Source organism: Aquarana catesbeiana, linkage group LG07 (assembly GCF_042186555.1).
Source record: "Aquarana catesbeiana isolate 2022-GZ linkage group LG07, ASM4218655v1, whole genome shotgun sequence".
Classification (NCBI taxonomy): domain Eukaryota; kingdom Metazoa; phylum Chordata; class Amphibia; order Anura; family Ranidae; genus Aquarana; species Aquarana catesbeiana.
In genome coordinates, this window is record NC_133330.1 from 184,297,044 (window position 1) to 184,310,827 (window position 13,784).

The 13,784-nt window shown below is 41.5% G+C and overlaps 1 protein-coding gene across 1 annotated transcript in view; it reads left to right on the plus strand.

Moving 5' to 3' along the window:
* The window catches only part of LOC141103378 (beta-1,3-galactosyltransferase 2-like), a 133,748-nt gene extending 123,684 nt beyond the window's left edge, over positions 1 to 10,064 (plus strand). The window contains exon 2 of the mRNA XM_073592888.1: positions 5,039 to 10,064. Within this exon, the coding sequence (XP_073448989.1) occupies positions 5,136 to 6,233 (1,098 nt within the window). The 5' untranslated portion in view covers positions 5,039 to 5,135 and the 3' untranslated portion in view covers positions 6,234 to 10,064. The remainder of the gene's footprint in view (positions 1 to 5,038) is intronic.
* Positions 10,065 to 13,784: the final 3,720 nt, after the last annotated feature.

The following is a 13,784-nucleotide window of genomic DNA, read 5'->3' on the forward strand; positions in this document are numbered from 1 at the left end:
TTGTCTTGCATACACATGGTCACACAAAGTTGTCGGAAAATCCGATCGTTTTAAACGCGGTGACGTAAAACACGTACGTCGGGACTATAAACGGGGCAGTGGCCAATAGCTTTCATCTCTTTATTTATTCTGAGCATGCGTGGCACTTTGTCCGTCGGATTTGTGTACACACGATCGGAATTTCCGACAACGGATTTTGTTGTCGGAGAATTTTATAGCCTGCTCTCAAACTTTGTGTGTCGGAAAATCCGATGGAAAATGTGTGATGGAGCCTACACACGGTCGGAATTTCTGACAACAAGGTCCTATCACACATTTTCCGTCGGAAAATCCGACCGTGTGTACGGGGCATAACACTAACTATGCTTAATGTGACAGACTCACCCGAGACAGAGGCTATTGGAGGGGACTGAACGCTAGCCTGTTGCCTTTTGATTATGGGCCCTGGATTTTCAATGGAACGGTGCTCTTTGTGGGGTGAATTGGAGGTCCGGTTTGAACTGTATTAATCGGACTCAGTCGTGTATATATGTATATATTGTTGGTTGTTTGATTCTGTTGGGGACTCCTTGCTGTGGATCTGTGTCCCTGAAGAGGGAGGGGGGGTTCCTCCAGCAGCCCCCTGCTGATAAGACTGATTCAATCTGTTGGGACACATCCTGTGAGGAGATGCTGGTGTCATCAACCTGTGTTTATGTTAATTGAATGAGCTAATGACATTGACCTCTATACAATGTAGGAGACGGGACGACTGCCATTGTGTTGATATAACTGTGTGAAGCTCGGTGACCACAAGTCTGGGCGAAAGGTCATGTCTCAGTCACCTAGGCTGTATAAAGGATTAGATAATTAGCTCATGTTAATTAGGTTACGTTTGTATTGTTAGAGTAATCTTCTCCTGTGTATATAAGACTGTATTCTGGTTCTGAATAAAGTCAGTTCTTGGTAGCAACAAGCAAGTGTCGCCTTGTTTGTGCTCAGAGAGGTTGGGATATCTGTATACAGACTGGGAGGAAGTGGTATATGACGGAAGCACTCAAGTGGAGTGTGGGGCGTTCCGTGACATTGGTGGCAAGCAGCGGGAATGCTTCCTGAAGTCTGGGACATCCAAACCTCCAACTGGATCCAAGATCAGCATAGCAGACTTCAGTCACCCCAGCGGAGATATGGACCTGGCATCAGAGTTCCCGGGGCTTCTGCGGATCATCCTTTCAACATACACCAGGACTGTGTCTGAGGATGAATACCTGGAGCTTAGGCAGCAAATTCGGGTGGAGCTCTGGATTGCAGCCCTCCGTCTCGCTGGTATAAAACAGGGCAAGTGCTTTCCAACCCAAGAGCAATGGGCCAGTGACCAACGGGCATTGCGGATGGCATTCCTGGGAGAGCAGCCCCAGGAGCAATGGGTGACTGAGTTGGACAGGTTGGTCCAGCAGGAGATAGAGCTGGACAATCGTTATCGGGCTCTGCAATGGCACGCAGAGGAGGGATATTTAGGGGAGACAACAGAATGCTCTTCGGAGGGATATGACTTTGGCGGCCCTGGATTGCTGTGGGAGAGCCTTACAGATCTTTTTATGTTTGGCGATGAAGGGGAACCTGACCTTGAGGACCTGAGAGACTATAGAGAGTCTTTGCTCGGTCTTGCAGGGGTCTCAGAGCTCAAACCTGATCTGGACCATTTGCTAAGGAAGGAACAGCATCTGGAAAGGGCATACAGGAAACTGCTAGAACAAGTTCAGCAGCATGCCAGAGAATCGGCAGTGGAAAATCCGGAGATTGCCATCCCCAAACCTGAAGTGCTGACAACAGGGCAGAGCTCTGCTAACGTCTGCCCAGAAATGATAGCATCTTCTGGGTTCCATGGACAGGAGATGGTGAACCTCTATCCCCAGACATCAGTTGCAGAGACATGGGATTTGATAGACTTTTCTGCTGAGGAAGAACAACCTGATGAGCCTCCAGCAGAAGAGCTGCTATCAGGGCCAAAGTTCACTGTGTTCTGCCCAGCACCAACAGTGGCTTCAGCCTTCCTGAGAGAAGAGGTAGTCGGCCTTTCTCCCACAACACTGACAGGGACATGTGATTTTCTGCCAGCAGCATCTATGGAGTTAAAACAAACTTCTCCAGCTGAAGATCTGGTAACTGAACAGAGGGTCCAAGACCTCTGTCCCACACTTTTACCAATTCCAGAGACTGGGGATTTAATAGACGTTTCTGTAGAGGAGGAACCACCTGGCAAACCCCCAGCAGAAGTGCTGGCAACTGGACAGAGGGTCCAAGACCTCTGCCCCACACCTGCAGCAATTGTGGAGGCTCAGGGTGAGAAGATGGCAATCACTTCCCAGCAGCAGATACAGGGGGAGAAGGGAGAGGAGGTGTGTGTTGTCCCTCCCCAACAGTTGGCCAGGGTGGAGGAAGCGGGCTTTCCTCCCCAGCAAAGATCCGTGTACCTGGGAGACAGTACCATCGACATGTCGTCCCAGCAGCCAGATGAGGGAATGGAAAAGGAAGCAGCCGGCTCCCTTTTCCAATGGCAACTACACAGTTTGGGAGTGGAGGAAGCCAGCCTCCTGCCCCAACGGTTAGCTGGAGCGGAGGATGCAGAGTCCTCAGCAGAAGTGCTGGCAACAGAGCAGAGTGCTACCAACCTCTTACCAGCACCGGCAACAACTGTGGAGTTCCAGGGAGCCGGGGCAGTTGGCCCCTCTCTCTCCGACGACAAGCTGATGTAGTGGAGCTGCTACTCCCAGCTGAATCGCTGGCAACAGGGCAGAGCACCGCTGGCCTCTGCCTAGCACCTAGTGTCCCTCTACAGCTTCAAGAAGCAGGGGTGATTGGCCCCTCTGCCCAGCAGCAGACCGAGCCCAGGAATGTTAAAAACAATCCAGCTGAAGCCCTGGCAGCCAGACAGAGAGTAAATTACCTCTGCCCCACACCTACTGAGGTCAACTATTCCTTGCAGCCAAGAATGGAGATCATGCGGGAAGACTATGTGAGTTCACTCTGCCTGACTAACGTATGTCCAGACCAGGTGGAGGTCTGGGACTTTGTTAGTCAACTTTTGATGGGGGAGAAATGTGACAGACTCACCCGAGACAGAGGCTATTGGAGGGGACTGAACGCTAGCCTGTTGCCTTTTGATTATGGGCCCTGGATTTTCAATGGAACGGTGCTCTTTGTGGGGTGAATTGGAGGTCCGGTTTGAACTGTATTAATCGGACTCAGTCGTGTATATATGTATATATTGTTGGTTGTTTGATTCTGTTGGGGACTCCTTGCTGTGGATCTGTGTCCCTGAAGAGGGAGGGGGGGTTCCTCCAGCAGCCCCCTGCTGATAAGACTGATTCATTCTGTTGGGACACATCCTGTGAGGAGACGCTGGTGTCATCAACCTGTGTTTATGTTAATTGAATGAGCTAATGACATTGTCCTCTATACAATGTAGGAGACGGGACGACTGCCATTGTGTTGATATAACTGTGTGAAGCTCGGTGACCACAAGTCTGGGCGAAAGATCATGTCTCAGTCACCAAGGCTGTATAAAGGATTAGATAATTAGCTCATGTTAATTAGGTTACGTTTGTATTGTTAGAGTAATCTTCTCCTGTGTATATAAGACTGTATTCTGGTTCTGAATAAAGTCAGTTCTTGGTAGCAACAAGCAAGTGTCGCCTTGTTTGTGCTCAGAGAGGTTGGGATATCTGTATACAGACTGGGAGGAAGTGGTATATGACGGAAGCACTCAAGCGGAGTGTGGGGCGTTCCGTGACACTTAAAATGTCCCCTCTTCCTTCTTGCTGCCTACAGTATCTTGCCTAACCTATGTAAAAAAGATCTGTATACTTACATAGTTTTAGTCCGCTCTGGTCCGGTCTCGTGATCCCCTGTGTCAGTGAGTAGTGGCTGCTGGGGAGAGGAGGGAATGCTCAACAAAGCTGGGAATTCTGGGAGCTGTGACATCACTCATAGGCTCCCATGTTCACGGCATTGACAGTGCTCCATCCTCTCCCCTGCAGCAGCCGCTCACTGACACAAGGGAGCCTGAGCTGTAGATCAAATAACCAGCCTGGATCAGACTATCATTAAGTAAGTATACAGACCTTTTTTTACACAGGCTATGCAGGATAAGTAGCAGGAGGGGGAAAGGAAAATTTCTAAGCAGTTAGCCTGGAAGTTCACTTTATATCAGAGAGGACTGTTTGAAACGGTTAAAGTAGAATAATTAAAACCAAATCACAAAAATCTCATATATACTATATATATATATATATATATATATATATATATATATATATATATATATATATATATATATATATTTATATATTAATTTATCATTTAAAAGTTGTTTTTTATGAAGCTCAATGTTTACGCACTTTCTGTTAATTGGTGACAACACCCTGTCCCTGTCTTCTATTTGCGCTCTTGCATTTTCACCCTGCCATAGCCTTGTGGATATTACAAGTGGCCATCTTTCAATGAGTGGCCACTCCCCACCACCTATTTCACACTCACCAGGAAACACGCACTGCCCAATGTGCAGCCGACACAGATTGATTTCTCTGAGTAGATTGCTTCCTCCTTATAGTCCAAGCCACAATTGTCTAACCTGGGACAAACATCTATAGTCTCTCCTCACTTCAGGATTGAAAGCTAGCATAAGTTTTATCAATGAAGCTCTCAAACAAAGCAGACAAGATGCCTCCATAGTGTAGTATTTTTTATTATAAACATTGTCAGTACAAGAGATAAAACATCAGCATACAGCATACAGTCAAAAAACGCTAGGTAAACTCACATAGGGAGCTGCTGCTTGAGATTCGATGCAGTGGTGTGACATCAGAACATAGACTCCCCCCCATCCAATAGAACATTGTCAGGGGCCTCAGTTAGGGATTTGATCTTCAAATTAACTTTTTCAAATTTTGTGTAATACTTACATTTAATATTTTTATTATTAACCATTGCCATTCTCATTATCATGATATTTACTATTGCAGTTATACTAAATACTTTTAATATTTGTTTATTGTAGGTCATGAGCAAATAACTATCACAAAACAAAGCTGCATCAGTGGAATAAAAATGACAGACCTGCCTTCGCAATTTCATGTTGAATAACCCGAAAATCCATGATGGCATTACATAGGAAAATTTCATTTTGTTCCATTAAGACATTTATTTTGCTTTTAATATACTTCATTGTCTTTTGCAGTGCTCTTATTGTATATCTAGTTTACCACCAAGCACATTCAAAATATCCCTCAGAAACAGTGAATAAGAAAGATATTTTTTCTGGCAATGATCAAATGACTGAAATTACTCAAACTTCCTTTGAATGGATTAGAAAGACTCTTCTCAGCATTCCTAGTACCATGTCACCACCTGCTGAAGGATATTTAATCATCAATTTCTATCCGTATGTTCTTAATGAACCAAACAAATGTAAGACTGTCAGTCCTTTCTTAGTCCTGATAATTGCATCAAGTGCAGTAGACACTGAAAAGCGACAAGCCATAAGACAATCATGGGGAAATGAGTCCCTGAGAGTCGGCATTCCTATTGTACGTCTGTTCATGCTAGGCATTGATAGAACGGTGGACCACAATGTAATTTTGCAGGAAAGTGAGAAATACCATGATATCGTCCAGAAAAACTTCCAGGATACATATAAAAATTTGACTATTAAAACCATGATGGGCATTGACTGGGTCTCTGTCTATTGCCCAGGAGCAAAATATGTAATGAAGACAGATTGCGATATGTTTGTCAACACTGAGCATTTGCTGGACTTCTTAGAACCAAATGAACCTATCAAGCAAAACTATTTTACTGGTTATTTGCTAGAGAATCACCAGCCACACAGAAATAAGGATAGTAAATGGCACATGCCACATTCCCTCTACCCCTATGATGTCTACCCCACCTTTTGCTCAGGAACAGGCTATGTGTTTTCTGGGGATGTTGCACCAAGGATTTTGAGGGCCTCTTTTAATGTGAAATATGTTTACCTTGAAGATGTTTTTGTAGGAATCTGTCTTGACAAAGAAGGCATAAAAATAACTCCACCTGTTGATAGCTTTCTGTTTAATAATTATAGAGTTCAGTTTAATCCATGTTTCTATAACAGGCTTATTACTTCTCATGACATAGGTCCAGCTGAACTTATTTCTTTCTGGAAACTTGTGCAGGAACATAAAGAGACTTGTAAAAAACAATGGGTGAATTGATCCAAGTAATAACTGCCTTCAGTTTAAATCATTTGTACCATTCATTTGATAATGTGATAATAGTTATGCTAGGCACTGCATCAGTGCTGTATGCTATTGGTAAGAAAAATGTGCAGATGTACTATATCTAGCTTCATTTTGCATTACATTAGATTTGCATTAATTAAATTGCATAAAGTAAAACTATATATTATGGCTGTCAGCACTGTTTAATGCCACACATTGAATAAGCATGAGTTCAGGCAGATACTAGCCTTTAAATCTAAATTTAGTTAAAAAAAATCAGCACAAATGATATTATTTACAGTTAATGTGATGTTTCCCTTGTGCTGGTGGCTCCTGCTTTAGTTGAAGTCTTCCTCCTCAGTTGCCCCCAACCCCCACTGCTGTAATTTTCCAATGCGGCAGGGGTTACCAGAGATGACCAACCTGTCATACACACTCATTAAGAATTCCGACTACGAATACGTGTCCTTTCAGCCCCCTCGCCTCAATTCATAAAAGCTCTACTATAGCTATTATGAATTAAATGGGATCTATGAATAGTGGAGGCTGACCTTCCTTTTATATGTCCTTCATTCATAAATAATCTTCTATGACTGGAGGAGGGGTTCTTAAAGGTCAAACTTAGTTGGCACACTTGATGAGTGCATATGACAGATCCCTCTCCACACCCGAAGATTATTGCAGCGGGCGTAGGAGGGAAGATTGGAGGAGAAGGATCTCAACTGAATCAAGAGCCAGCAGTGCAAGAAACACCTCACACTGACTGTAAGTACTGTGCCTTGTGCTAGTTTTTTTAAAATAGACGTAGGCTTTAAATGTGGAAATCATCTGAATTTGCTACAATACTGTGGCAGGTATCTATTGTCCTAACACTCAGATCCATGTGACAGGGACACTACAACTAACTACACAAACAACTGGCAACTAAGGCTGCATACACACTATACAAATTGTGGCCAGTTCCCTATTATAATTCGCTACTTGGGTGGTCCTGCTGGCCATCTCCCGCCCAGCATCTATTGATTGTGAGGGCTGAATTAAAAATACCCTATGTAGTTAATTAACTGCTATGTTAACAGTTCTATGAGTGTCTCTGCTGTTGGAGATAAAGTAGCCATAGACAGTTGTCTTTCCTCTGTAGCTCTAGGAACCACCTCTGTTAGAAAGGAAGGAAATTGTTGAAATTTGGAATTGAGGTATACTGGAGATACATTCTGAAGGTAGCAAGGCTGAACTCAGCAGCAGGGCAAATTAACATGTATAATAGATATAGTGAATGACCTTGTAGACTATATACAGTGAAAGCATTCACATCTATTCTCACCAGAATACATACTATTCTTGGTTTACCTAACTACCTACACTTGGTCAATATGTATGTCATAGAAGAGAAATATTTTGCATTAGCCAAGATAATGCATTGAAAAGGGGATGTTGTTTTGTAAAACCAGAAATATGCATTTGAAATGTCCTCTGGTTTTGTCCACTGTAGAAAAAAATAGGTATGTAAATTGTTGCATTATACAGTACTTCACTGAAATTACTCACTAATGAAAGTTGTGGATAGCAAGACCACACAGTCCTATACAGTGGTGGCTGGTGCTCAAATTTTTTGGGGGGGGGGGCAAACAAACTGAAAAATTCTGAAAAAAAACCCCCATCAATTGCAGCCTCACTGTGCCCATCAAACGCAGCCACTATGCCCATCAATTGCAGCCACTGTGCCATCAAACGCAGCCACTGTGCCCATCAATTGCAGCCACTGTGCCCCATCAAATTGCTGCCACTGTGCCATCAAATACTGCCACTGTGCCCATCAAATGCTGCCACTGTACCATCAAATGCTGACACTGTGCCATCAAATGCTGACACTGTGGCCGTGCGCATAGAATGCTGCCACTGTGCTATCAAATGCCGCCACTGTGCCAAATGCTGCCACTGTGCCCATCGAATGCTGCCACTGTGCCCATCAAATGCTGCCACTGTGCCATCAAATGCCACCACTGTGCCATAGAATGTGCCACTGTGACCCCCCCGCCGCCCCCCGGCTGCCTGGCACTTACCCTATCTCGATGGGGCAGCAGGTGACGGTGACGAGCGGTGTCCTCCATGCGTCTCCTTCTGTCCTCTCCTCCTGATAGGCGTCCAATCACAGCGCCTGTCGTTTCAGCCAATCAGATGATGGGTAAGCCGAGAACCTGATTGGCGAAGAGGCAGTTCAGTGTTAGGAAAGCAAATATTCATTCACTTTTCTAACACACCTGGGTGGACTAAAAACTCAGAGCATGGCACTCGCAGTTCACCTATTTTGAAGCCTATTAGAGCATATGGCTCTAATCAGGTGCTTCAAAAACACTCCCTGCCACTGTAATTCAGACGCCCAGCCCCTGAATAGATGGTGGCAGCGGTTGCCATGGATAGATTCATGCAATGCATGAATCTATCTATTGGTCATAGAGGGGGTGGCTGGAGAGAGGGGGCGGCGCCCGTGCGCCCTTATGGACGCACCGCCACTGGTCCTATACATCTGCCAGACTGCATTTTTCAGTTTTCATTTATATTGCTGAAACATGTTATGCTGTACTGCATTTCTTGGAACAGCAGACCCTTTGTATTCTATAAAATAAGTAGAATTGTATCATTTTAAATAAAATATCAGTACTACTGATTAGACTCCATAACTCTGATTAAACCTGCCATGCAAATTGAGGTTCCAATGACCCAGAGTGAATTGATATACGTTTAGTGCTTAGAGAACTAAACCTAGCTTGTGACAGTAACACGCTAACAAATTTGTTGACTAAACCATTGTGAAACTGACAGATTAAGCCATTAAAAGTGTAAGGTTTGCATTTCCATGTCCTAAATGATATTGACATATTGTATGGAATTAATTCTGTTAGTTGAGCCACCATGGGTATGAATGATTATGAATTAAGATCTACACTTTTTTTAAGATTAGGAGGTAATTAAGATTTTTTTAAGATTAGGAGGGAATTGCCACATATAAGAAGCTTAGGGATAAAAACCCAGCTGTGTTATGTTTTAGTGAAGGAGGCATTGTATTGAATACGAGTCTATAGATGCTGTAAGGCTTACAGTATGTAGGCATAATGGGAGGGATTGAGGGATTTACTAAAGCTGGTGCACACACAACCTGGTTCTGGTGTGCATAGTAATCAATCAGCTACTAATTTCAGCTTGTTCAATTAAGCTTTCACAATTAAACCTAGAAGCTTATTGGTTACTATACACAGCTGCACCAGATTCTGTTTTAGTAAATCTCTACCAGAGTATCTAAGCCCCACTGTCTAATAATTATACATTTATGGGATTGCTTGCTTGCCTACTACATGGTGGCAACATTCAACTTTTTGTACCCCAGTACCTTCAAATATTAAGCTATGTAATTATGGGGATATTAAGGAAGTTTTAATTTTATTTAAAAAAATATCATATGTTGTCTTATATTTACTATTAAAAGAGTGTAATAATAATATATACAAGAAACAAAACTACTTTCAGCAAACCACATATACGTTATCATTTACACCAGAATACAAATAAGCATGCATGCAATTTCACTTGATAGTTCATGCTCTATAGCAGAGAATGGAAATACACATCTGTATGGCCTTCATTGAATACATTACTAAATATTTTTCTATTTTTCAGCCCCGTAGGCACTTAAAGAAATAACCAAGGTCATACATCAGCAAACTCTGTCACAATGTCTATTTGTTAAAGCAAATTATAGCAACAGTGTCTACAGGCAGCATTATGTCATGCACATTACCTACTCTATTGAATAAAATATAACAAATGGCTTTGATATCTTCTTTGAAAACTTTTTAGTTCATGAACATAAAATACAGATGAGATATGCAAACACCCACAAACACACACAGACACACTAAAGGTGTAGAAGCCCTGAGCACATTTGTCATATTTGCGGTATGAAGACAGAGATGCAGACAAAAATATTTTTTGGTATTCAGATGGTAATGCAGTGTAACGTAATGTTGCCATCTAGTGTCTCGTAAGCCTAAAATCAAAACCATTGCACAAACCATTATTTCGTTTTTTAGCAGGGCTTACAACACTACACTGTAATGGCTTTATCTAATATTGTGATTTTATTACCTTTATAACGCCGTAAACAACATGACTTAGATGTTTCAGAGACCCAAAATAAAAAGATTACATTTTGGTCAAGCTTTGTGTTGATAAAAAAACACCACAACACAAAAGAGGCAAATAGATTTTTGTTTTACAGGGTGGCAGAACTCATTTTCAGTTATGCTTGTGATGTATACATTATAATAAAAAGTACATTTTTAAGGGGGTTTCCACTTTAGTTTTGCAATATGATATCTATAAAAAATTATTCAGAATTATACTTTTCTCAGTGACAACTATGTATATAGTATTATAATTAGAGTTAGAATTTCTGACTCTTTGTAAAACTAGCAGTGGAATTTAAGTTAACTAGTCTTAAAAAAGTTGCCTTTCCCATCCTAACACCTATGCTGACTAATGTGTGTAAAAAAATGTATTTTATGTACTTACCTAGTCTCAGCCTGCTCCAATCCGGTTATGTGATCCCACGGTGGCTGCAAAGGAGAGTGCATTTCACAAGGATTGGTAATGCACGGCAGTGGTGATGTCACCCATAGGCACCCATGTCCCAGTCATTTCTGCCACTCCCTCCTCTCCCCTGCAGTCGCTGCTCACTGACACAGGGTAGCTGGATCATGTGACCAGACTGGAATGGGCTAAAGAGGGGGGATCGGACATTTTTAAGACTAGATAGGTTTATGCTGGAATTCCACTTTGAGGCTAAATAGGAAAAAAAACACATTGGTTAACACAGGAATTTATTTATTATACACAAACTTGACAACTGAAAAAAAGAACATTTCGAAGAAAAATCCTCTTATTCTGAGATGCTCTAACGTATAAAGGGTTAACAAGGTAAAGTGGACCAATATTATAAGAATCTCCCCTCCTTCCTGCTAATCCAAACTACTCTAACAAAATTATTTTCTATCCCACCACAAAGCTTTGCTTCGTCTGCAAACCCAAAATAGGTACCTTTAATCACAAACCCTATATCATTTTTATACAAGTTAAAAAGTAACAGCCTCAACACACTGAACCTTGGAATACATTGCTAACAACCTTAGAGCACTCCGAGTATGAATCATTAATCACTACTCTCTGAATGTTTTGTAGGTCAGGTTTCTATCCATTTACTGAATTTTCAAAGACAAAAGGGTTGATTTACTAACCACAAATAGACTGTTCACTTTGCAACTGCAGTTGGACTCTGCAAGGGAATTTTCCCCAGTGTTTCTAAATGGGGCAAAGCTCTGCTGGCTTCCATTATTTAATCATGTGCCACGAAAAAGGTTGTTTTTCTCCTTGCACATCTATGGATATTCTTTGCAAAGTGAAATTTCACCACATTCTCTAAGGTCTGGGAAAAATGTCCTTGCAAAATACAACTTCACTTGCAAAAGGGGTCAGTGCATGTGCCTTTAGTAAATCAATCCTGAATTCTTAAGTTATCTTTGGGACACATTGGGGTTTATTTACTGAAGCTGGAGAGTGGAAAATCTGGTACAACTCTGCAAAGAAACCAATCAGCTTCCGGATTTTATTGTCAAAGCTTAATTGAACAAGCTGACGTTAGAAGCTGAATGCCTACCATGCACAGCTGCACCAGATTCTAAGTGTGCCCATTTTAGTAAACCTCCCCCATTGTCAGCCATTTCAATTATGTCCAGGTATACTACATTCATTGTTATCCTTTTCTCTAAGTTTCTTCTTCCTTTTTCATAAAAAATGTAGGTTTGACAATTTTGGTCATGAATGCACGCTTGTTAGCACTCATGATATTATTTTTTTAGCAGAAACTCTTGTTTGTTTTCCTTTATCAGACTCTCAAAAAACTTCCCCAGAGCAGATAAACTTACAGGTCTGTAGTAACTGGATGAAGACCTTCATCTTTTTTTAAATATTGGTTGCATCAATCAACTTATACCAAGCTAGTACCAAGCTAGCCATTAAAAAGTCTCTAACATACAATGGATTCAAGTTAACTGAGCTTAATTCTTAGAGGACATGTTGGTGTAAGCTTTTTGGCCCAGGTGCTTTATTTTGTCAGTTTGTGGACCATATCAATTTTGAGCAATTGTCAAGTATTTGAGACTATGTAATACCACCTTTATTTTATACATTAGCTTTTTAGTTAAAATGTAAACTCGAAAAAAAAAAAAAATAATTAAGGCTTGCACCTTGTACAGTAAAGGATTTCATGTCATCTGTGCCCAGTCTTGCCACGAAGAGTTAATCCAGCTCTGAGCAATCCTCTTATCTTTTTTCAGTGAGATAAAAACTGACACACAGAGAAATAGGAGTCAGTTCTTCCTCCTTGCTGTAAGTGACAGGTGATTTACATATCTCATGCACGAGCCTTAGAGAGGCATTCTGTGTATTTCAGATCCCCTCCTTCTTTCTTCTCTAGCTTTCCCAGGATTGGCTGCTCCACACCTCCACATGATTGGGCATGATGAAGTCATGTGGTGACTTTTCTGGGTTTTGACTGGATGTTAGTGATCATAGCAGAAGTTTAGAGTAATGGGCCGTACACACGATAGGATTTTCCGGCAATAAATGTTCGATGTGAGCTTGTTGTTGGAAATTCCGACCGTGTGTATGCTCCATCGGACATTTGCTGTCGGAATTTCCGACAACTGTTTGAGAGCAGGTTCTCAAATTTTCTGACAAGAAGACTTGTCGGAAATTCTGAGCGTGTGTACACAATTCCGATGCACAAAAGTCCACGCATGCTCAGAATCAAGCAGAGCTGCACTGGCTATTGAACTTAATTTTTCTCAGCTCGTCATACGTGTTGTATGTCACCACGTTCTTGATGTTCTGAATTTCCGACAACATTTGTCTGACTGTGTGTATGCAAGACAAGTTTGAGCCAACATCCGTCGGCAAAAAATCCACGGTTTTGTTGTCAGAATGTCCAATCATATGTACATAGCATAAGAGATACACAGGAGAAAATGCATGTTGACAAGGGTAGTGTAGAGGTGGGAGGGGAGTCTACTGACATTGTGACTCCACCCACCAAGCTCCGGACAACAGACCCACCCACAGAATCTGCAGTTTTTCGGGTCTCATAGCAGACAGAGGGGAGATATTTGACAGATAAGGATACATGCAGGAGGCATGTATTTCCTTATAAATAACCACTATAGCAGTAGTTTAGAAAGGATGAGAGTGGGTTTACATGCACTTTAAAGGTATTTCATATGTTTGCGACTCTTAGTTTTTTTTTTTTTTAGAAAGCCTATGTGTTTAGACAATCCTTTTACATTTTTTATATATATATATATATATATATACACAAATATATATATATATATATATATATATATATATATATATATATATATATATATATATATATATATATATATATATATATATACACAGTTTCTCACAAAAGTGAGTACACCCCTAACATTT